The 25,415-nt window shown below is 35.9% G+C and overlaps 2 protein-coding genes, 1 long non-coding RNA gene and 1 other non-coding gene across 4 annotated transcripts; 3 read left to right on the top strand and 1 right to left on the bottom strand.

The window, feature by feature from the left end:
* Window positions 1–294: 294 nt before the first annotated feature.
* On the top strand, window positions 295–6,523 carry LOC129880203 (transcription factor MYB124-like). The gene is made up of 12 exons (XM_055954141.1): window positions 295–1,197; window positions 1,400–1,446; window positions 1,578–1,634; window positions 1,743–1,815; window positions 1,996–2,051; window positions 2,135–2,314; window positions 2,397–2,566; window positions 2,651–2,796; window positions 3,205–3,347; window positions 3,424–3,644; window positions 3,747–3,901; window positions 5,752–6,523. Exons 1-12 carry the CDS (start codon window positions 1,090–1,092, stop codon window positions 5,860–5,862), a joined length of 1,467 nt encoding a protein of 488 aa, XP_055810116.1. The 5' UTR covers window positions 295–1,089; the 3' UTR covers window positions 5,863–6,523.
* Window positions 6,524–7,165: 642 nt separating this feature from the next.
* LOC129880204 (UDP-galactose/UDP-glucose transporter 3-like) lies at window positions 7,166–12,783 on the bottom strand. Its single transcript, XM_055954142.1, has 7 exons — window positions 12,522–12,783; window positions 11,884–11,981; window positions 11,664–11,794; window positions 11,342–11,372; window positions 9,474–9,577; window positions 9,200–9,321; window positions 7,166–7,810 (listed from the first exon to the last, which is right to left on the bottom strand). The coding sequence occupies exons 1-7, from the start codon at window positions 12,623–12,625 to the stop codon at window positions 7,402–7,404; spliced, it is 999 nt and encodes a 332-aa protein (XP_055810117.1). The 5' UTR covers window positions 12,626–12,783; the 3' UTR covers window positions 7,166–7,401.
* Window positions 12,784–17,940: 5,157 nt separating this feature from the next.
* LOC129880205 (uncharacterized) lies at window positions 17,941–20,635 on the top strand. The gene is made up of 3 exons (XR_008765345.1): window positions 17,941–18,350; window positions 19,263–19,313; window positions 20,402–20,635. It is a non-coding gene; the product is annotated as an uncharacterized LOC129880205 (long non-coding RNA).
* A 3,683-nt stretch (window positions 20,636–24,318) lies between these two features.
* On the top strand, window positions 24,319–24,392 carry TRNAI-AAU (transfer RNA isoleucine (anticodon AAU)). The gene has a single exon. It is a non-coding gene; the product is annotated as a tRNA-Ile (tRNA).
* The last annotated feature ends 1,023 nt before the right edge of the window (window positions 24,393–25,415 follow it).

Here is a 25,415-nt window from a genome sequence, read left to right on the forward strand (position 1 = left end):
TTTGATCAGATATTGTCCACAAACATGCTCTAATAATTAAACATGACTCCATAGAAAATACGTCATTTTTCACATACTATCCACAGACCACAAGCACGCTCTAATAAATGTGACTCCATAGAAAATACGTCACTTTTCAGATATTGTCCACAAACACACTCTAGAAAACATAACTCCATAGAAAATACATCACTCTTCAAATATTGTCCACAAACACACTCTAATAAACGTGACTTCATAGAAAATACATCACTTTTCAAATATTATTCATAATCAAACGTGTTCTAATAAACATGACTCCATAGTTAATACATTGCTCTTCAAATACTGTCCACCTAGTAGATAGATCTAGAAACATCATAATTCATATACCATACACACATATATGCACTAGAAGAAGAAGAGAAAGTGGGAAATGATGGTAGTTTTCTACAATGCCTATTAATTATAGTCTCATGGAATTCAGTGTTATTTTTCAAACTTGCCCTGCAATACCCCGCGCCCAAAAGCAAAGAATCCGTTGATTATTTTAACCATCTCTCAATTCCCATTTCCATTACAATCACACACAAACAATTCAAGAAAAGTCCCAACTTTTAGTTTTAGAGCAAAAAACTATACTCTTTTGAACGCTACACCCCCATTCCCTTAAACCCCCTCCACCCCATCATACAAAATCACCATAAAAATACAATCTTTAAGGTTCTATATACCTTTAGATCTACGTTTAGTATACCCCCAAGATTTTCATTTTTTCCCAAATCTCGAGGCAGTTTTTTTTTTTGGGTCCAATAGTAATAAAGAATCCTAATTCGGATTCCGTGGATGTTGTTTGAACTTTCTTGGGGCAAAAAAGGTGGAGTCTTTGGGGGTTAAAAGTACGAATCCTAGGCAAAAATAAATTGTAATTTGCTTCTAAGTTGTTTGTTCAATTCTTGAATAAGGAAAGGATTACTGTGTAGTGTTGAACAGTTTTCCCTTTTTGTAAAAAAATACCCTTTTGGTTCTTTTTATATAACATTCACCCAAAAGGGTCTCTTTTTTTTACTATAGCATGCTAGTGTTGAAGGAGAAGAGAAGAAGAAAAAAATGCAGAGTGCTATGAAGAAAAAAGCAACTACTAATTCTAGTAGTAATGGAAATAGCGCTGAAGCTGCAAAACCTAAAGAAAGACATATTGTTTCTTGGTCTCAAGAGGTGTGTGTCATTATTGGGTTTTCATTCTTGTTTTTGTTTGTTTACTGTATTGGGATTTTTGCAAGAAATGATTTTTTTTGTTATTTTTGAGATGTTGGATTGTTGTATTGATTGGATTTTTGAGATGTAGTGGATTTGTTTGGAGCTGTTGGATTGATTGGAATTTTGAAATTTGATGGATTTGTTTTGTTTTGTGTTGCAGGAGGATGATATACTAAGAGAGCAAATTCGAATCCATGGAACAGACAAGTATAGTTTTTTTTTTTACCTATTTGATTTTTCTGTCAATATTTTTTCATGGATACTTTATTGTTAAAGTATGATTGGAATCAATGAATTATATAATATGGTAAATGACATTCAAAATTTGTTTTCTGTAGTTGGACGATAATCGCATCAAAGTTCAAGGATAAAACAACAAGGCAATGTAGAAGAAGGTTAGTAAAAATGAGTTCTTGATAGGGATTATCACTTTGTATTTCATAATTTTTATTTTTCTATTTTTTGTTGGTGTTTGAGATGATGTTATTAGCAAATATCTGCAGATGGTTCACTTATTTGAACTCTGATTTCAAGAAAGGAGGGTGGTCACCTGAAGAAGATATGCTTTTATGTGAGGTGAAATGATGTTTTCTTGATTGCTTCTTTTTTATCTCTTTCACTCCCATCATTGTCACTTATTTTAAGCATTTTGGGCTTAAGTTTGGTTGATTGCTGCTATCTGTTTCAGCTCGTTTATGTTCTGGTGAGAAATCCTCTTGTGATTGAAATCTGATACAAAAAATATAATGTTTGCAGGCTCAAAAGATTTTTGGTAACAGATGGACTGAAATTGCTAAGGTGGTCTCAGGCAGGTAATTAGCTTTTTATTTTACTTTTCAGTATTTAGTTATAACAGATTTAAGTGCTCAGATGATATTCTGTTGTTAAACTGCAGGACGGATAATGCTGTGAAGAATCGGTTCACTACGCTGTGCAAAAAAAGAGCAAAGCATGAAGCTTTGGCTAAAGAAAACAGCAATTCATTCATTAACCTGAATAACAAGAGGGTTATATTTCCAGATGGCCTTAACATTGACAACATAACAGAAGCTGCTGCTCCTATTAAAAAGCTGAGGTAAAAACGAATGCAGCAAGATTTAACTATGGTTTAAAGAAAGAGAGTCTCTAATGTAACACTATATATTGTTTTGATGTAGGCGGAGCGACATTTCAGATGTCCTTCAAATTGGTAACAGCAGAGAAAAATCTGTTGGTGATTGTGGAACTACAACACATCCATTACAAAGACATCCATTTGCAGTACTAGCTCAAAACTTGCATAACGCTGGGGAAAGTTTGGCATCTCATCAGCTGACAACTGAAAATGGTAAATAACCTTGAAAAATAAGAACCGTATATCATTGACTAGTAAAAGGAACTGTCTGATCACTATTTTTGGATTTTTGAGCAGCTAGTGACAACAAAACTCAAGGAACATTCCTTAAAAAGGATGATCCAAAGATACATGCTTTGATGCAACAAGCAGAGCTGCTAAGCTCACTGGCAATGAAAGTCAATACAGAAAATACAGATCAAAGCCTTGAAACTGCTTGGAAGGTGAGGTCCATGTTCTTTGTGTCGTTAGTACACTTATGCTTTTTGAACGAATTGATGTACCACGTGATACTCTTATGGTGGAACCATCATTAATGTTCATCTCTACGTAAGCAGTTGTTAGAATTAGTGTCTCAAGACTTGAACCTTGTTCCTACACGACCAGATTAACTCAATCAGGGAAGCTAATGAACCGTCTACTCTAGTTTAATGATTCATTCCTTTGGCAAAAAATGGAAGATCCATTCTTTAACTTGTTGACCACATAAGAAAGATAAAGACTGCTTGAGCTGCTAATGATAAGTTTCTTCAAATGTCCAGCTTCGTTTCTTGTGTTTCATAGTTCTAGAAACTAGTCTGCACTTAACGAACGCGCAGAAACTCTAATGGAAAAGTGTGAATATTGTGCAGATACTCCAAGATTTTCTTCAACAAACAAAGGATGGTGATGAGCTCAAGTTCCAGCTCCCTGAGATGAACTTTGAACCTGATGATTATAAGAACCTGATAGCAGATTCCAGAAGTAGTAATGAAGGCAGTCGACCATCTTGGAGGTATTGACCGTGCAAACTCACTTTTAATGACACCCAGATTATCCCATGCCTTTGTATCTGAAATGTTGATTTGCAGGCAACCTGCTTTATCTGAAGATTCTGCTGGCAGCTCTGAATATAGTACGGGATCAACTCTGCTATCCCATGCACTGGCTGATAAAACAGAAGAAAGCCAAGCTGAGGTCTGTGCGCATCATCAGGATGTTGAATCTGAATTACGAACTTCTCAGTTGAGTGATCAAGCTGAACTTCATGAATTAGAAAATGGAACCTCTTGCTATGTATCAACCACTCGAGGTACACTCATAATTTGGGGGAAGGACTTCAGCAATGTTTCTTTTAGTTCTACATCCATGAGAGTTGCTTTAGACTAATACTAGTGGTGATTGTATTATTCAGATACTTTGCCAGCTTGTGATGAAGAAAAAGCGAATAATGGACCAGCTACAGCTGAATGTGAATTTCTGAATACAGATTTCAGTTCTCCTCTTCAAGTAACTCCATTGTTCAGATCTTTAGCTGCAGAAATTCCCACTCCAAAGTTTTCAGAAAGTGTAAGCATTCTATGCCTTGATAATATTAAACTGAATTAATGTAATTTTTTTTAATCAAAAGTAGTTTCACTTAAAAATGCATCTAATGGATCGAATTGGACAATTTATGCATGCGAAATCCATCAAAAGAGCTGATACCTTTGCTTAATTGAGATATTAGGAGAGATTTCATGGGGGATTAGAGCAGCAACAGATATTGCTACAGATTTTATAAGTTCTGCAATGTTTCTTATTGAAACTGTGCCACCTGCCTGTTGCACTAAGAAAGTAGCATGATTCGGCTTTTGAGGTCCACAAGTGTGAATATGTTCCAACCAAGTATTTTCCGTAGTGAACTATAGACAAATTGATTCAACTGAAAAACAGAGTTTTACCTCAGTCAATAGTTCAAAGAGCTCAAGAGGAAGTGTGTCGTTTTCTTTTGTTTTTGTTCTTTCCTTTTAATGTCTCCTTTACACAAATTTGTTATCTAGAGTGCTTTATACCAGGTTTCCTTCGCTATAAAAAAAAAACTTATAAATATGTTAATGTATATTAATGCTGTCAGCAAAGAACTATGCATCTGTTGTCAGCTCGAATATATTGAGCACTAAAGAGGAAAAGGATTTAATATGTATATATGACATGCAACCCGCAAAATCTTTGAGCAAAGTTAAGATGTACCTATATTTCTACATAATACAGTTATCTGATTTACAGACCTCCCAGATCTTTGCCAGAAGGCAACTTCTTAGATATATGCCAATTTCTGCTTGTTTCATGTACTAAAAAGCCGAAAGAAAGAAAATCAGGTTTTGGAGGTTGCTGATTGTCTTTTATGTACTGATCTACCAGTGTTACGTATACTAGTTGTCCACAGTTGCTATAGCAATCTATGATACTCGGACTTTTCAAAAATGCTGTCAGGCGTGTGTTGGATCCTCCAAAAGTAGTGCATTTTGGAGGTTCTGACACGGGTGCGACAAAAGTTTTGGAGAGTCAGAGCAACACAGAAAGCAATCAAAGATAGTAAAGTTATTGTGATTCTTTAGGAAGTTTTGAGCATTACATCATGTTAAGAGTAACATATGGAACTATGGGTGTGAGAAAACCTATGTAAGTTTACTGGTCCTTCACTTTGTTAACCTAATCTCTAGAAGAGCTGGTGAACGATCTTAAGCAGCATAATTGATTTTGGGATATAAGCTTCTTCTTCATTATTATCTCTTACACTTACCTTTCTTTCACAATCTTGATCACCCTTTCTAGTCTGCCTAAACCATAACGATTAGCATCCAAATTCTATTCTAGCTCATTTGCCTAATTTTACACGTGCTTATCTTTGATGCAGACTGATTTACAGAATTCCTCAGTGGACAATAACGAATGAATTAATCCAAAGAAAGTCACACTTTTCTGGATTCTTATATTCAATGGGGGAGCATACAATTGCCAACTGTAAAAAATCACATGAATTGTTCACCCTAAGCGTGGCCTTTGAGACTTGTCCTCTCGTCACGCTTTCTGACAACCCATTTTTAATCCTTTTAAGATTTTAACCCCTATAAAGATTTAAGATAACAACTGCAACCAAACAGTAAGTTGTTTCAGTTAATTTTATTTCTTCGTCATATGCATAGAACGCAAGTCCGAAGATTACTTGCATCCATTGGATTAAGGTCACGTTCTTTCCTTATTTTTTGGAAATCCAGAAACTATTTGAAGTTTGGTTTAGTGATCATGTTTTTTTTACATCGACTTGTCTATTTCATGTCCGCATAATTTCATGTGGCTTTCTCTTTGACCTTACCTATTTCATGTATAGTGTGAGGGCACGACTGAGATTAACTTTTTTTAATTGTTTTTTTCAGGAGAGGCAGTTCCTATTGAAAACACTTGGAGTGGAGTCTACATCCCTGCATCCAAGCACAAATCTTTCACAACCTCCATCATGCAAACGAGCCCTCCTCCACAGTCTATAACCAACTTTACGGATCAAACCTTACAATGATTCTGCAGGGAGCAGTATCACCATAACTTTGATCAACAGTTCTTCTTATATGTAGTCTCCTACTCAATTTTTGGAGTTCTTTTTGTTTGGATTGCAGTCTCTATGACCTATGTTTTTTTCAAGAGGCCTTGGAAGATCTGGTCTGCACCCTAGAATGCAACGGAGGCATTCTAGCTTTTTCTCTGGAGATCTGACAGATGATCTGCATCCTTTTTGGATTTACCAACCTAATACTCACCAGTATCTAGTGTGTGTTTTAATTGTTTCTCATTCTTTGGTGTGTTGTTATGGAACTCGAATGGGGGTATTTGATGTTCCATAAGTTTTCGGCTTTTAATTAGCCAGTTGTACAGAAAAAAAAACCATTGTACTTACAAATTGGCACCTCGCCAAGGTTTATAGAGAATATTGATAAGACAGAAAAAAAAGGAGAGAAGAAATCATAGAGAGAGGTAGGTGGATCAACAAGTCGAATTGGCTTCCTACTTCAGTTTCTTTTCATATATTTTCTGTGTAGATGTTATATAATAAGTCTCTAGGATGATCAGAGCTTTTTCCTTTGCCTGATCTTACATGTAATGTAAAGCATACTTTATTTGATTGGAGAATGCAATATGGTTCGTGTGTGCGTACATTTATCTTCATCTGCTCTACTTGTCTGATACTGTTACAGGTAATGCTAACTGCAAATGAACAGCTATATCTTTACACATAAACTTGTTATAAGCACAGAACATGAAAGAGGTACGAGTTCTTACGCGTAAAGATAAAGGTTGTTGCTTTCTCTGGCTTTATAAGTAAAAGAATTCTTCCATTCCTTCTGCTGCTGTCTCTGTGTCTTAGATTTGTAAATGGGGGTGGAATCTTGTGGGGGAGGAGGGGGTCTGAGAAATCTGTTGCTTATTTAAATTGGTCAGCAGTTGGTAGTAGTGGTGGGCTACTGTGATCATTACTTAAAGCAAAAAGGCAGTGGTAAAAGGGGAGGGAGGCCTGTACAAATTAAAGTGTGAATTCTACTGGCAGTGAAGAAAAGACTAGAATGACCTTAAAATAACCAGTATCAATTCTTTTGTGCAAATTGTGGAGGGTCATAATAGTAATTGGATGTGGTCATGATGCACCAACCATGGCCCAAGGGATGTAAGGATCTTTATAATTTTGAATTACTTTTTGAGTTGGAATAAGGTGTGTTATTGGATCTACAATGTCGCATTTTGGACATAGCCAAGAATTATACAGAACAAACATTGTACTTATAGATTGGTACCTTAACGTTTAAAAGAGAGAAGTCATTAAGACGTTTTATAAAACATTAGAAATGCTATAGCTTCTGAGCTGTTTATGGTCTGAAACATTTAATATGAAACTACAAAAATGAGCTAACAGTATACCCTTACTCTACAAATGTGCTAATTCTTTTTGATTATATTGTCCAATGCTGGAACTACAGCAGGAGAAAAAATGACCAAATAGTACAGAACTGTATCCTTAGATTAAAAGATAATGACATTTACATGGGCTTCCTCTTCTTTGTCATCCTCTGTAACTTCCTCCACTTCAAGTAAATCTGGTAAGACAATCCTGAGAACACCATGGCGACACTCGTCCATTGCTTTTCTGATAGTGGATTGCCACTTAATACAGAAGATACTACTATGCTCACAAACTTGCGAGTTGTAGTGATGGTTGTGTTGGTCAGAGAGCCAAATCGACTAATGGTTAGGAAAATGAAGTTCTGTCCCACAGCGCCGCACAGACAGTAAAGAAGAATGTCCCATGCTGCCTCTGGATGCTGCTTACAGAACTCAACTGCCTCATAACCACTGGCAGTTCGCCAGCCAAACATGAACATCATATTGTAAATGGTACCCCACAAGTTCATTCCAAACATAATATCCCACGCAGATGTCTTAGGATACCTGAGAAAAATTCTTGGTTGTTAGAATACAAGTGAAAAACATTTGGTGCATCGCTAGCATATTCGAGGAGAAAAAGATGTGTGACAAACAACAACCAAGTCTATGGCTTGACAGTGAAGATATTAGCTGTGCATCCATTGATGATATAATAAGCATAAAACTGCATTAAATCCTCATAACATTTAACATGATTACACAGAAATTCCTCCTTCTCTTTATCAAATTTCAACTCGAAATCCAGAAACTTCCAAACATTTGATATTCCAGTTATTATCCTACTATTCCTGATATCCCTCTCCAGTCAACTATGTGCGTGAATGAGGTAGTTTCATGGATCCAGTTCCTATTGTTAAGCCATTGAAATGTTTCCTTTCTAGGTAACCTGATGTCAGTACACCAGACAGTGTATCCAAGTGGAGGAGGTACTTCAAATAACTCTTAAGACACTTTAGGCCCTTTTATACCCCAACCAAAATTCTTGTTGTTAGACACTCACAACCTGATGAACAGTAGATCACCCAATCACGTAGTTAGTCTGAATTGAAACCAGGTAACAAATTTAAACTATTTAATACTTGTTCATAGATTAGCCATTAATTTGTCCCAGGGGATTTCATGAAATATAGAAATATTCATCTTAATGGAGTTATAACACTAAATAATCCCTCCTTCCTCAACCTCCTAAAAGCTATACCAATTAGGCCCTTTATTATCTTTGAGCTTCCTTCTACTGCCATATCTTTCATAGACCCTACAGAAATTGTGCTTCCCTTCGACTCTTATTGAACAAAGCATCCCTGAGGTAAAATTAAGTTCCAGAATATGCAGGTAGAGCCATAAAAGCAAATTTTACTGGAGTTATTAGATAAACCGACTTTTCTATCATCAGCTTGGCGACTTTTCCTACATGGTTACCTTCAACCCTATTCATGCTTAAATATTATCAACAGCATCTTGCAGTTAAGTTTTTGGAAGAACAGACTTGTAAAAAGGAAAGTGTTTGTTTGCTCCTTTATTAGTATGCCCTTTATAGATTATCCCACCCAAAATATCCTTCAATCCAGCTTGAGAGTGGTATAAATGGTATAGTTGAGAAGACTCTGTAAGGTTCTTCCAAATGTAGATAGATAAAATGTAAGTTCTAATCCGGATGCTTTCCAAACGGGACTCAACTTGAGATGAGAAAATACAAACCTACTGAACAAGAGTCAATTCCACAATGAAGTGTTTTTCCCAGCATTAGCAAAAATTCATGAGTAAGAAAACATTGATTTGCACTGTTCAGGAAGTGATAAGAAAAGCTAAAGCATATAAAATACAAAAAAATCCTCAAAAGAACTTCAGGTAGATCACGCGAGAAAGACTGAGATAGGTTAACAGGAAAACTACCTTGCTGAAATTGAATCCTGAGTAGCATTGGTGAAACCATCAAAGGTGAGGTTCAGGAAGCACAGCCCATACCCAAGTGGAGCGTTTGGGTGTGCCAATTTACTAATAGTTTTCGAGCTAGTCTGTAATCAAGTCAAGTACAAGAAAAAAAGTAAGGGGTAGTTCACAGAAAGGACCTTCGCTTTTCCTCGAATAACTACAAGCATGTCAGAGAAAAAAATGGAAGAGAAGAAAAGTTACATATTGTAACTTAGATATTGCAATAGAATGTTACCTTTGAGAGTGCAAATAGTGAAACACCTCCTGCAACAAGTAGAGAGCACACATATTCTGGAATCGTGTATCTTATGCCATAAACTAGCGTTCCCATGAACATTACTGCAAGAAGCAATCAAATAACTTTTTTCAAATAAATAAATAAGAAAGAAAGTTTTACTGCAACAAACATTAGTGTCATTATCAATAAGATTGATTTCAACGTTCTTACTGCAGGAAAACTTCGCTCTTTATAGGAGATAAAAAGTTTCAGTTAGCAAGAACAAATAGAATCTACCAAAACATCTTTTCTTTCCCTTTTGTAGTAGACTGATTCTATTCTTACCACACAGCCTCCAAAAAATCTAAATGATACTACAGATGGTCCACAGTAATTATAGTTTCCACCTAATTATCAGCCCTTGAAAACTGCACCAACAGCAAACATCTTGATCCAGTTGAACCTATGTTCCTCTACAGAATGCTCTAATTTCCTTTTTTGCAGATGCAATGGAGCTTCCTATTTTGGATGCAAGAGTTCAGTTTTAGAATGATAAGAGAACATATTTGTAAAACATTTTTTCAGTTTTTATTTCCGAATCCTTTATTGAATGACCAACTCATTCCATATACCAACATCTTCCCTCTTTATATTCTTTCAATCAGGAAGTTGTCACTTCTAATGTCAAGGCTTTGTGCATTCTGTAATCATGGAGAGCTAATAACAGTGAGTTGCCACAGATTCAAATGACTAAAGAGTAATTGCTCCTAGATGGTCCGAGCTGTGCAAATAAAGTGGTAAGTACCTATTCACATTTTTCCATACACTGTAAGTTCAAGAGTTCTGATCTAGGTTTGCAATATTGGGAATCCTGCACTTTCTAGGGAACAATCAGATTATAATACTGAACAATCAAATTCTTCAATTTTGAAGAACAATCAAATTCTTCTATTTTGGCTAGATTCTGGAAAAATTGTTGCTATGGTTGGTACAATGCTTGGGACCATGTCAAGAATTTTTATTTGACCAAAGTACGCAATTACTTAGGAAAGATCTAAGCCTTCAGCTTGTGTGCAGTTTTCATAACTACTTGTACAAGTCCATATAATGTATTCAAGGATGTGTTATTAGACCCCATCTAAAGATTGAAATGTTTCTCTTTTTTCTTTTCCTTTCTTTTTGACATGTAATGTATTCAAGGCTGGTTCTTTTAAGTATTGGTTAGCGTCTCATTTTGTTTCAGTCTATCTTATTCTACCATGTGTGCTTTCCTCTCAGTTACAGTAAAAGCCCTTAACTGAAAATATGTTCCAACTACATCATAGAGATGCTATGCCACACCAATAACACTCTTCTCTTTGCCCTTATATCTTATTTGCCTCACAATCAAGTATAAATATCTAAATATCACTTCTAGCAACTCCACTATTCAAGATTGTTGCATTCCATTATGTCATTCTATATGTTCAGCTTCAGTCGACTAATCACATAAACTCTATTCTGAAATGTTTTTTTTATATTCACCCTCTCGTGAAGATCAGTTCCCTCTCTAAGTATATGAAATAACACCTGGTCAAGTACAAAACTATAAGGGCGGAAGCTGAATACCAGAGACGTAGAACAATTCAAAGGCCACCATGTTCACTGGATCATCTTTCTAAGGTCATGGCCTTACAATTCATTATCATTTCAATATTTTTTTTTAATTATTGAAACTCTAGAAACCCTTTAACATGGCTTTCTCAATAAATAGAAATTCATATCAAGACATTTTCTATCCACCTTTTTATCTTTCCATAAAACTCAGTATTGACAACATACACAAAAGCATACTCGAAGAAAAGAACATCCATGTAAGTGTAAAAAATGCTTGCTTGCGGACATACCAGGAATCATTTTTGATGATTTTGCCAGGACCTGCAAGAGTAAATAACCTGGTTACTATTTATTCGGGAAAGAAAAGGAAACAACCAGCAAGGACTCATTTATACATCAGTTAATTAGCCACTACTATGAATTAGAACATTAATAAAACCTCATGCATTTCTCTCCTAAAAGTACTTCAAGAAATCCTACATGCTAGCTAGTAATACGGTTCACATTTCACAAGAAACCAGAAATTTCAAGGGATTAAGTCCTTCACTGGAACATACAAGGAAAAAAGTTGAGCAGAAATCAGACATTGAAACAAACAAGAATAAGGCATGCCTGTGCAGGATAGCTGATGTATTTTAGTGCTTCAATCCCCATTGCGGGACCAATAGTATTTGTAATACCAGCACTCCAATAACTCCACCAAGGAGCACCACCACTCTTCCCATTAGACCAAATCTTAATCACTGCAACAAACACACACTCAATACTTAACCAATTATGCGACTCAAGCACACATTACAACAGAGAGTCACTGAACATGCTGTATACTTACTTATAAATGACCACACCAAACAAACTACATTTTGCGCCAGGTTTAGGAATGCCAAGTGTTCAAACCTCTCATTGTTAGGACCAAATCGCTTCGTTGACCTAAAACCCATACGTAAACATATTAAAATTGACCAAATAAATAAACGAATAGATGAATAGAAACGCATTCCACATCTAAGTTAACAGGAAAACACCAAAATTTTGCATCAAACTCACGCAATGCAAGCACATTGTACTCAAAATTGAACCTTTTAGAGTATAACAGTCAATGTATAACATTGTTTGAGCTCAAAGTTGAACTTCATGAATAGTACCAACAGCGGCCGATCACCGAAAAATCTTTAGTCTTATGTATATATACTATATGATACTTTTTTTTATGTTGTGACAATTCGAGTAAAACTTTTGGCTCCGCCACTCAATACTAACATTTGGCAAAAGCAGATTTCACAAATTTGATCAATTGCTAGAGAATTAAACATCAATTGTATCATAGGATAATACATAACTTGCGCTAAATATCATGAATTTTTTAACAATAATAAAAAAATATATAGAACAAATCATAAATCATATAAGTAAACGAAGCTTCAAAAAAAACATTTAAAAAAATGAGGAAGGAAAGGAGAAATGCTATACACAGTCTCTTGGAGAACGCCTTGGTAAATATAAGCGGACCAGATTCCAGCAACACAGAAGGCGAGGACAAGGACACGGCGGAGACCAGCACCGTGAGCTTCCATGTGGAAAGTCGTCGGAAAATTCAGATCCCGGTAGCTACGTGGACTTCAAAGGCGTATTTTCCGACGATCAAACGCCGCCGGCGAAAGAGAGAAAAATCGAAGCCGGTGATGTTTTCGCGGTTTCTCTTTTTAACTGCCGATTTGGAGTAGAATCGGCTATTAGTTGTTGGGTGGAAATTTATATATGGCGCGTGGAATGTGTGCTACGTCTTTGATTACACGTGGATATTTTTAATTGGTTAAGAGACTTCAGAGTGGCAGCTGATTGGCTGAGTAGACGTAACATTTGACCCAACTTTAACGACCAAAAACTGGAATAGCACCCCGTTTGGAAATCTTTTTCTTTTCTATTTTGTTATCTGACTTTTTCACGGAGTTAAAAGGATTTTCAAATATGAAGAAGTAATAACACAAACAATTTAAAGAGTTTAATATTTACAATATAATTTTAATTATATATAAGTAGTGTAATTTTTTATTGAAATCTTTATGGCGTAGCTCCGCCCCTTAATAGCACTTGTGATATCTGAGTTATTGTTTGTGTATGTCATAAGTAAGTTGTTCAACAGTTTTTTGTGATATAGCTGGGAAATTCAACAATTGCAAAGAGATATATACATCATTTACTTGTGTTGGAACACGTTTTATGATCAAACAATGAGGACTCATTTAATTGATGATTTAAAATAAAACAATCTTGATATCAGCATGGATCTATAACTAAGAAAGACCATCTTTCTTAAAAATTTCTTTCAACGCCTTACAATTTGTTCTCATCAGGAACGTCTGGTGTTGGATGTAGATTTGGAACATTAAGATGGACTTCAGCGCTTTTATTTTAAAGAGATAGAGGAAATTTCGGACGTCAACTTCTTTGATGACAATCAAGAAGATATTTCTCAATAGCATTCCTTTTTTATCAAAATTATAGATCAGGTATTTATTCCTCTTCTTTAAGTTGTACTGCATTCTTCCATCAAATGTCAGTCTCGGATCAATAAATTCTAGTAAAACTTACTTTGTTGCATATGAAATAATTATGCTTATGCCTCCAACATATTATATGCATATACATAAGGCATGATAATAAATGTTGTTTTAGAGGAACATGGCCTAGCTAGTCCTAAGGCACCCAAAGCCTCTTCTACCAAACTTAAGCAGCATACAAAAGATAAGGAAGACCATGACCATTGGAAAGAGGCACAACAAGAAGATCAACTGGAGGCATTCAGATCCACAATGACAGCTTTATTGCAGAGGAAAAGTCAGCAAGACAAGGAGGAGAATGATCCACCCTCTAAAAGTAAGCAAACAAAGAAGAAGACTAAGAAAAGTATCATCAGCAGTTCTGATAAGGTTATTCTCAACAGCAACATCAACACTAGGTCCAAAGCTCACAAACCTTAATGATTAGTACAATTTGCTGGAATGCAGGGAGTATTAATACTCAAGGGGCCCTTGACAGGCTACAAAAGTTGAAAGATCTCCGTAAGTTGTCTATTATAGCAGTGCTGGAACCATTCTCCAACAAATCCCAAATTGAATTCCACAGAATTCAGCTAGGTATGGATAATGTTATGTCCAACTCCAATAGAAAAATTTGGTTATTCTGGAACAAAGACATTGTATGCAACATTGTTGACCAGGATGAACAGCAAATGACTTGTGACATTACTCATGTGGCTTGTCCTAATAGCTACCTCATTACCTTTGTATATGCAAAATGCAAGGACTATATGAGAAGAGACTTATGGGATAAGATGCTGCAATTCTCCAGTAAGGAGAAGCCTTGGTGCACCATTGGAGACTTCAATGTTATTACAGATGTTGAAGAAAAGATGGGGGGCCAGCCATACAATGTGACCAAGAGCTTTGAGTTTATTAGTGTGATAGAAGCTTGTGGACTCACTGATCTGGGGTTCTGTGGGCAGAAGTTCACCTGGTGCAACAATAGAGACAAAGATGCTAGGATTTGGAAAAGACTTGACAGGGCCATGGTTAATGAATCTTGGTTAGAAGTCATGCCTGTAACAACTGTCAATCACTTGGCCTCCACAGGATCTGACCACTGTCCTCTACTACTTGAAAGCATGGAAAAACAAGGTAATGTTATCAAGTATTTTAAATTTCTAAACTGCTGGACAGACAATGTTAATTTCCTTAGCACTGTAAAAGCATGTTGGGACAATCCTGTGGAAGGAAATCTAATGAGAACCTTCCAACAAAAGCTGAAAAGAGTTTCTAATACTCTTAGTAAGTGGTCAAGAAATGAGTTTGGGGACATCTTTGCTTCAGTAAAAGAATATGAAGAGCAGGTGAGACAAGCTGAAGAAAAAATAATCAGTGATAATACTGAAGAGAACAGGTCCAAGCTACATCAGATCAATGCTCAGTACATCAGATATCTGAAGATGGAGAAGGCTATCTTAAAGCAGAAAACTCAACTTCATTGGTTCAAAGATGGAGATGCCAATACCAGCTATTTTCATGTTATTATCAGAGGAAGAAGAAGAAAGTTATTCATCCATCAGATTAGTGATGAACGTGGCAATACTATTCAAGGTGAAGACAATATTACAAGAGCAGCCATAACACACTTTGAAAAAATATTCAGTGGAGAAAAGAGACTGATCAGGGAAGATGTTCTTAAATGCATTCCAAAGATGGTTACAGAGGAGCAGAATGAGAGCCTGCAATCCTTACCTACTATGGATGAGCTGAATAAAGTTGTATTGTCTATGAGCCCTACATCAGCTGCTGGACCAAATGGAATGAATGGGAAATTCTTTCATTCATGCTGGGATATCATCTGTGAAGACCTACTGAGATTAGTCCAGTATTTCTTCAATGGACATGGTATTCCCAAGTTTATTTCTCATGCATGCTTAGCTCTACTTCCTAAGAATGAGCATCCTAACAGCCTCTCAGAATACAAGCCTATTTCTCTCAGCAATTTCACTAACAAGATCATTTCTAAGTTGATAAGCCTCAGAATTGCTCCAATATTGCCTCAGCTAATCTCAGATAATCAATCTGGATTTGTTAAAGGTAGGAGTATTTCTGAGAACATAATGTTAGCTCAAGAAATCATCCACAATATTAAGAGACCAAAGGCTGGGGATAATATGGTGATAAAGCTAGATATGGCCAAGGCCTATGATAGGGTCTCTTGGTCATTCATTTGTATGGTCATGAGGAAAATGGGGTTTGGAGAAGTGTTGATTGATATGGTTTGGAGGATTATGTCAAACAATTGGTACTCAATCATCATTAATGGTGCAAGGCATGGCTTCTTCCACTCTACAAGAGGACTCAAGCAAGGAGACCCTCTATCCCCTACTTTATTCATCATTGGAGGTAAAGTTTTGTCTAGACTTCTCAACAATCTTCATCACCATTATTTATATACAGGATTCCAGATGGAAAGAAGAGGTCCTCAAGTAAATCACTTGAGCTTTGCAGATGATGTGATCATTTTCACATCTACCAACAACTTCTCACTTACATTGATTACCAAAAGTCTTAAATTGTATGAAGCTATTTCAGGACAACTTATCAATAAATATAAGAGTCAAACCATGATGCCACTGAATACTCCCTCTGATGTGGTGGAAAGGGTCAACAAGATCACAGGATATAATTGCACTTATGGCCCAATCACTTACCTAGGTTGTCCCCTATATATAGGAAGACAAAGGATCATATATTTCTCTAGTATGGTTTCTAAGGTTCTAAGCAGGATCAGGGGATGACAGACTAAAATGTTAAGCTATGGAGGTAGAGTCACCTTGGTGAAATCAGTGCTGCAATCCATTCCTATACACCTGCTATCAGCTATCAGTCCTACCAAGACCACCATGAATCAAATCAAAAGACTAATTGCTGACTTCTTTTGGGGATGGGAAACTGAAACAAGAAAATATCAATGGGCCTCTTGGGATACTCTCAGTTATCCTTATGAGGAGGGTGGTATAGGTGTTAAAAAATTAGAGGATGTGTGCTTATCCTTCCAATATAAACAGTGGTGGACTTTCAGATCAAAGAAGACACTATGGGGGGAATTCCTTAAAGCAAAATACTGCCAAAGGGCTCATCCAGTCATAAAGAAGTGGAACACAGGACAGTCCCTCATGTGGAAGCACATGATGAGCAATAAAAGAGATATTGAGCCTCATATACAATGGAGAATCAAGTCTGGAACAAACATCTTTTGGTGGGATGATTGGCTAGGGGTAGGTCCATTAGCTTACCACAATGAAAGTCTCCCTAGATTGAATAACACTACTGTCTCTGAACTAATGGAGAATGGAGGATGGAAGGCAGAGGAAGTAAGGAAACATGCACCCCCTCAGCTGGTGTGCAAAATTCTCAGCACTCCCATCAGCTATATTCCAAATATGCAGGATCAAGCCATCTGGAAGCCTAACTCTCATGGCAACTTCACTTGTGCATCAGCTTGGGAGTTAGTAAGAAAGAAAAAGACAAGATCTCTCACTAACAACAACATATGGCACAATAACATTTCTTTCAAGGTCTTTTTTTTTGTGGAGAGCTTTCAGACTTAAGCTACCCACAAATGACAGAATTGTGGCCTTTGGACAGGAGACTGCTGCATGCTCTTGCTGCTATAGAGCAGGTCTTGATGATGTAGACCATATCCTTGTTTCAGGCTACTTTGCACAACATATTTGGAAGCACTTCTCAGGGTACTGGGGTCTACAACACAGCAACACTCCTCTAAAAAACCTATTGATGAGGTGGTGGATAATCAAAACAAACAATGAGCTTCATAAGTTAGTAATGCAAGCCATCCCCATTTTTGTGTGCTAGAATCTATGGAAGAATAGATGTGCATGCAAGTATGGAGGCAAGAAGTCTAATGCTACTAGAGTAATATTCTCAATATCCAAAGATCTATATATGTGTATCTCTACTGTATATCCATATATTGATTTGCCAAGTAAGTGGGTAGATTTGGTTACCATGGTTGAAAAAAGCCAACATGAGTTGAGAATAACCAAAGTATGTTGGACTAAACCACAGCCTACAATGATCAAGCTCAACACAGATGGGAGTGAATGTTATGACCCGTATTTTTCACATTAGGACAATTTGGGGATAATGGTAATAAGTCAAGGGCAAGGCTATGGTTGACCTTGTTGGATACAAAATTCTTATGACTAAATTGAAATGTGGAAATATTGGAAATTTATTAAGGGTAAAAATTGAAATTTCTCATGTGGAGATATCATAAAAGATTAAGGACAAAATTAGAATTACTCATGTGGAAATACCATAAAAGGTTAGGGGTAAAATTGGAATTTCACATGTGGAAATACCATAAAAGGTTAGGGATAAAATTGGAATTTCACATGTGGAAATACTATAAAAGGTTAAGGGCAAAGGTGGAATTTCAACTTGGAAATATTAGGAAAGGTGAGGGGCAAAATGGAAATTTCACATGGGAGCCTTAGTCATAAAATCCTAGAATTCTCTACACAATTTGAGAAAGAAGAAGAGCAAAGGAAAGAAGAGAAATCAAGAGAGAAAATCGGACAAGAAGACCAAAAAATTACCCCTTCAAATTTCATCCCAAAAATTATAATTTTCTAGTATTCCTACTAAGTCAAGGGTGCTCTACAACATGGTGTAGTTTTTTTGGAAGATAGGAGGCTTGTTTGGTTGATTTGAAGCTTTGGTAAAGTGAAGAAGTTGGAAGGAAAAGGTAAGAATTAATCCAATTTCTTTGTGTTATGAAGTTTGTTTATGTTGTAGTAAGTAGAGATGTGTAGAATCCATGGAAATATGGAAGTTATATGGTTGGATTTGGACATATGAATAAGTTATGTGTATGTAAGATTGTTGGCAAGAAGACTTGAATTTTTGTGTAGTATTTTTATGTAGTATTTTTGGGTAGTAGTTGAGTAGTAGTTATGATAGTTAATTGATGTTGAAAATGGAAGTTGGATGAAATTTATTGAAGTTGGAAAAATGGGTTAGGTGATGTAATGGGAAAAAAATTATGTTTGTATAATTTGTTAGTTGTGGTTATGGTTTTTGGGATATAAATGAAGTTTAAATGGTGTAAGTTGGTATTAAAATGGATTATAGGAATTATGTAATTTTAGTATAATATTATAAGAATATGGAGGTAAGTTATTAAAAGTATGGATTGTTGTTGTTGATTATGAAGTTGAAAGAAGGAAATGAATTTGATGATGAAGTTGAAAGAAGAAAATGAATTGTAATATTTTTGTTGTATTTATGAAATTTTGAGTGAAATATGGAATTGATGAAAATTGGATAACTTACTTGGAATATTTTTCACTTATATTGGAATGAGTTGAAATTAATTATGGATATGAGATATTCATATTTATTTGGAAATGCAAAGTTTGGTTGAAAGTTGTTGCACTAATTGGAAAATTACACCAATTTATGTTATGGTGTGTTTAAATTGATTATTGATGGAATTGGTGTTGATGTTGGCTTGGTTGTTGATATTGTGGCCGAGTTGTAATCTCGGGGTTGTCATATATATAGGGGAGATGCTGCCGAAATTTTTGTAGACAAGTATTGAAAAAATTGAGTTCTTAAAGTCTTATGAATAGTAATTGGTAAATGTGACCAATTGTAGATTTTGGAGGAAACGGGAATTGAATTTGGACAACCGTAAAACGTCAAAAAGGTATGTAAAGTTTTACATTTTCTTCTCTTGGCATGTCCTAGATATAATAGGAGTGAATACGAACCTTGGGGATCAATCTACTCTTCGAAATCGACGCTCGAAAATTTTCCTTTTCTATTCAATAGAATTGAATTAGGTAATTATGAATAATTTTGGAAAAATTGTCTAAACTTCTAGATTTTGCACAAATAAATTCCGAATACCTTGAAACTCTTCTAAATAATATTATGAAGTCCAACGCACGTGATTTGTATACGCCACCTCATTTGACCGAGGTGGGCCCTACTATTCCGAAATTTTCTTCGTTATTCCGTTTGAATTACGGTAGGTAGAATTTGAAAGAAACTCTTTGCTATGCTTCCTAATATTATATGAATAATTATTCTGATAATTCCCATAATATATTTGGAAGTACGGAGATAATTCGGAAAATACTATTTTTACGTAGACTATTGTGATATTGGAAGTACTTGTACTATTATTATTATTCAAGTTTCCTTTTATGATTTGTTATCGAAATTATGCCATCGAGTCTGTATAAATGTTTTGTAATTTAAATTGCATTTAGTTTCTCACTACTCCACTCGTGGATGCCTCAATGCTTCTTTCACTGAGCCTGGGCCAGGATATGTTTTCGTGCGTATTTCTCTGCATTATTCGCCGTGTTCCGACGTGAGGGGGCAGGTATGACATGTACATGGGGTGGTAAATGTTATGCCACGGAGTTATGCTGTGCCATGTACATATATGTTTGTGATATGATATGATTTGATATGGCCATCTGATATGATATGATTTGTTACGGAGATATTCCCTACTCTGATGTTATGATGTGTTGTGGCGCCAATGACAGGAGGGCGACCACGTTTTGTTCACCGAGTCCCATAAAATGGGGCCGGATACGGCATATGTATTTGCATATATGATTTGGGATTATGAAAAGTATTTTGAAATTCTAAACATTTATTTTATTTTTTGCACATACTATTTAGATTATGATTTTATTTATTACAATTCATACTTTACATATTCGGTACATTTTTCGTACTGACCCCCTTTCTTCGGGGGGCTGCGTTACATGCCCGCAGGTACCGAAGTTCGATTTGCTGATCCACCTGTTTAGGATATTTGCTGCGTCGTTGACAGTGCTCCCTTGTTCGGAGCTTGTATTTTGGTACTGACTTTATCTCTGTATATTTGGATATGTTGGTCAGGGGTACGACGGGGCCTTGTCCCGTCATATGACTATGCTATCATCTGTAGAGGTCTGTAGACAGAGTTATGTTGTGGGTTTTGTATATATGGTTTGGGTTTTGTGTGTTTTGTGATGGCCTATCAGCCCTCGTGCCTACATCTATTTTTTTTGATCTATTTAGCAATTTTTTTCTAATCACTACCTTTGTTTATTCGGTTAAAAGGCTAATTTGGGATAAGGGTACGTTTGGGTGCTCAAAATTGGGCACTAGTCACGGCCCACGGGGTTGGGTCGTGACAGTGCCCTTAACAATCCAGGAAAGATAGGGGCATGGGGCATTCTTAGGGACCATAATGGAGTGCTGATATATGCCTTTGCATCTCCACTAGGCTTTGGTACTAATAACCAAGCTGAAGTACAATCAGCTTTTATTGGTATTCAATGGTGTCTACAACATGGCCACAGTAGGGTAGCCCTGGAAGTAGACTCTGAGCTACTGATCAAGTGGCTCAAACAAGAGATGAAACCACCATGGAATATTCACACCTATCTCACTAAGCTGCAGTTATTGATTAGCAAGATGGAAAGCTTCCACTACAGACATATCTTTAGGGAAGCTAATTTCCCTGCAGATACACTCTCAAAAGAAAGCCACATGAAGGACCATACACAACACTACTACAGTTTTCAACAACTTCCAAGAGAGACCAAGGGATATTACAAAATGGACAAAGCTGGCATGGCTAGCTTTAGGAGAACAAAGATGAAGAAGATCCACCAACCACCTTGAAGGATATCACTAATCATGCTCTAGTGTTAGTTTCCATTCAAGTACATTTATTCACACTTTTTTAATACTAGCTGATATATATAATGATATCCAGGACCATTGTAAAAGAGAGAGTCTCCCTAGTTTACTGCTTTCCTAGAATAATTACCATACCACTAGAGATAAGGGATAGAATAGTTATCTTCTCTTCTATTGTCCTTTTGTTTATGCAGGTAGTTGCAGACATGGAATATGTCAACCAGCAATATAACAGCATACAACAATCCACAGCAACAACTGTCCAAACCAGCAATACAACATCCACCACATGGAACTCCATTCAACAACAATCAAAAAGGAAACTCTGGTTCTATTATTGTTTTCTGTTGTGTGTCTCATTGTGCAGGTTTAATGCTACTTTGAGCCTGGGGTTGGAGTTGCAACAGCTGAGTTTGAAGTTCTTGCACTAGCATATCAACAACATCACATGTAGATGCTATAGCAGCAACAACTACATTACAGAGATGCAGGAACAACAACATAAGAATGCTGTAGAGATGCAGCACAAGAATCAACAATGGGATTTCTCCTTTTGTTTGTCTATCTTGTGCAGGTACTCTGAAGAGTTGATCCTGATCATAAGGAAGGGTCTCCTCTTGGGAGTAGCTTGCAACAACAAGCATATTAACCCCCTCTACTATGGAAGTAACATGGAGATACCCAAGGACCTGCAGCAGACTATGACCAAAATACAGCAGGGTATGATGTGCAGGGTGATTTGGACCATGTGGACCTGCACCAAAGTCTCCAAAATTTGCAGGACTGCAGCAAATACTATAGGAGCAAGACCCAAGAAGTCTCATCTCAAATAGATAATTGGAGACGTTAGGAGAGCGACCTTGAAAAAGTCAGCTGTCTTAAGCCTAAAGAGGGAACATTTTGCTATTTGGAAGTTCCAACCTGTGCAAAATGCCTTAAAATCTTGCAGGACAAAAGAAAAGCATGTTTGTGCAAGTCTCAAGGAGTTTCATCTCAATCGGATAATTGAAGACGTTAGGGGAGCGACCTTGAAAAAACAAACAGGCTCCAAAACACTAGTAGAGGTCCTTTCCTTTTTGCTAGCTTGTGCAAGTTCTTTCTTGCTTTTGTTTGTTTGTTGTCTTGTTGCAGGTTGTTGGAGTGCTACATCAACATGCATTAACAACAACTATATGGAGGACATCAAAGATACAACCACCAAATCAAATAGAAACTCCAAGACTGCTACACAAGGCCCATCCTGGTTTTTCTGTCTGGTTGGCTGTTCGTTTTTCTTTGATGGTTTTTGTGTACACCCCTGATCAGCTTCGACAGCACTAGAACTATGCAAAATGCAAGGCACACAATGGTGCACATTCAATCAGTTGCTCAAGTCAGGGAGGCATCACATACAAGTTGCACTACACAACTTCTCTATCTTTCATGATCCTCAACAACAACCCCAAGGCTACTGGCTGCTATAGCTCCATTTACTTCCTATCCTTTCATCCTCCTTAACTACTCATCCTTATATTGATGTTGTTGCATATTTCCTTGGACTTACTTGGTATGACAAGACTAAAAAGGGCAAAGATGAAAAGAATTTTCCCATCCCATGCGAGATAGAAGTTTCATATACTTTTTCTTCTTCAATTTAGCTATGTCTGATACGTAGCATAGTTCAATAGGAATAGTGTAGGTTACTCTCTTTTTTCTCATGGAAGGGGAGAGTCTCCCTCATTTATGCTTTCCTAGTCGATTTGTACCGGGAGGAGTCCTCTCATAGGTTTACTGCTTTCTAGTTATAGTTAGCCTCTCTTTTGTATCGGGGATGAGTTAGCTGACCTTAATAGGTTAGCCGACTTATGAACCAACATAGGATCGGAGGTAAGGTCTATGCCCCCCTCCTTGTATTTTTATTTTGTTTATTTATGTTAAGGCTTGGGGGTGCTGCTCAACCCCTGACTGTGCACGAGAGGTGGGAGCCTCGTGTAGGGTTTGTTCCCTTAAAAAAAAAAAAACAGCATACAAAACAACTGTAATTACTTTAGTGAAATCAATTTAACTTACTAATTATAAGCCTTCCTTAGAAGGGGGGCAACCACTACCTAACATGCCCAGCCAGAAATGTATAGGCCAAAGACAGTAACAAAAACAATACATAGTTGATAGTAGCAAAACAATATTGCAAGGAGATAATCCTATAATCGAACTAAAAGAAATAACGACCAGTAATAGAAATCGAAGATAAAAAAACAATAAAGTTGAACGAGAGTTTGCTGAAATGATAAACTAGACTAAAAATTAACAATTTGCGACTTCATTTAAAGGTTTTTCACCAATACTCCCATGTCTGAAATTTTTTCATTGAAACTTTTTTTCTCTAACAATGAATTCACATTTTATGAATAAGACAAACTGAGATAGAGAAATGTTATTGAAGCCAATTTGGTGTAATCACGTCTTATCTTATTTTATCTTTATTTATTATTTAATAATCTTATTTTGTACTTTATCTACACCATATTCTACTTTATTTGTAGAACTTTTCTTCAAATTGTTAATTTGTGACATCATGCATATGATGAAAAATGATACAATTAATCTATCCGAACGTTGTATATATTTGAAAACTATGTACGTAAGATATACTATAACAATTTGTTTGGATGATTGTTACCTATTGTACTTTATTGTATTGTTAATTTAATTAAATACAATATCTATTTTGATTGTTACTTAAATCTTATATATATTATATCGTATCATTAAAGTCATTTTTAGATGACGACGAAAAATCTCATTTTATATATCGATCGATTTGATGTAATCACTCGTTACTTTGTATTTTTCTTTATTTTATCTTTAGATATTATTTAATAATTTATTTTATCATTTATCCTACCTCGGAGTACTTTGGAGTTCTAAGATATAGAGACTAGAAAGTCCTGCCCAACCGTCTTTATTTCTGTTACTGAGACAATAAAAAGATAACTAATTAGAAAATGACACATCTAAACAAAGGCCCATTAGCTCAGTTGGTTAGAGCGTCGTGCTAATAACGCGAAGGTCGCAGGTTCGAGACCTGCATGGGCCATTAATCTACTTTTTTTATTAACTTCATAGAATGGGTTTAATCACATAAATCCCCATTCAACTTATAATCTAATTTCCAAAAAAAAAAAATCGAATTAATTTTTGTAACTAAAACATCACTGAACTTTTCATTATATAACTCACAGAAACCCAATTGAAAATCATTTTCTTTCCTTTTAAAAGACCCAGATGGCAGGTAAGGAAAAACCACCTGCTTCTTTAACGCCAAGGCACCGAGCTCCCTATATTCCATATTAATTGAATTTTTAAGATAATGCACACATATTAAGAAAAGCGTTTAAGTAGAAAATTTGAACCTTGTTTTCTTCTATAATTACCCTTTTGTTTAATCAGTATCATAAAAATGATTAAATATGAAATTATAAATACAAGTAGTCCTTTTTGGAGTATAACTTTGTAAGTAATGTAGTTTACTCTTAAAAAATTATAAAACTTCATTAATAGAAAGGATAAACATGAAAAAAATTTCAAACATTTCTCTTAAACTTTGAACAATTCAACTATTTAATCGGGTTTTAATATGGATATTACCGAAAACAAGAATAGTAGAGATCAATGGAGTATGATAGGCCTACTTGCCCCTAGTCAAGAGAAATTAGTTGATAGGACTTTTTGGTAAACATTGATTTTGACATGAGTAAATTGAAGGGCAAAGGGTCAACAAATTAATGGTAGGTCCTATCCTTGGAAGAAAAAAAACAATTTTCTTTGTGTAAAAGGAAAAATATGTTAACTTGCTTTGTTTCTTTAATGGGAAGCAAGAAGTAGCTTTTAGATGGTAGAATTTTCCAAGAAATTGTTTGTAGTCTTTAAATCAGTTTCTACTAAGGACAAAATAAAAACAAATTAATATTGTCTTGAACTTTTTAAACAAATAATTTTATACAATTATTTTTAAAAATCACAATAGATAATTTGAAACAAAAAAAATATGAGCAACTTAATAAAATAAATATTTAACAAATAATTGTGTAAGGAGAGTGCAAAATCACTATTAAAATGA

The sequence above is a fragment of the Solanum dulcamara genome, chromosome 2 (genome assembly GCF_947179165.1).
Source record: "Solanum dulcamara chromosome 2, daSolDulc1.2, whole genome shotgun sequence".
In the NCBI taxonomy this organism is placed as follows: Eukaryota; Viridiplantae; Streptophyta; class Magnoliopsida; order Solanales; family Solanaceae; genus Solanum; species Solanum dulcamara.

Bases quoted from the DNA above. Each gene is read 5' to 3' on its own strand.
- LOC129880204 (XM_055954142.1), bottom strand. From the start codon at position 12,625: ATGGAAGCTCACGGTGCTGGTCTCCGCCGTGTCCTTGTCCTCGCCTTC. The intron at 11,795-11,883 runs GTAAGTATACAG...TGTTTGTTGCAG, and splicing joins TTTGGTGTGGTCATTTATAA to TGATTAAGATTTGGTCTAAT. The intron at 11,373-11,663 runs GCATGCCTTATT...TTACTCTTGCAG, and splicing joins ACATCAGCTATCCTGCACAG to GTCCTGGCAAAATCATCAAA.
- LOC129880203 (XM_055954141.1), top strand. From the start codon at position 1,090: ATGCAGAGTGCTATGAAGAAAAAAGCAACTACTAATTCTAGTAGTAAT. The intron at 2,315-2,396 runs GTAAAAACGAAT...GTTTTGATGTAG, and splicing joins GCTCCTATTAAAAAGCTGAG to GCGGAGCGACATTTCAGATG. The intron at 2,567-2,650 runs GTAAATAACCTT...ATTTTTGAGCAG, and splicing joins TCAGCTGACAACTGAAAATG to CTAGTGACAACAAAACTCAA.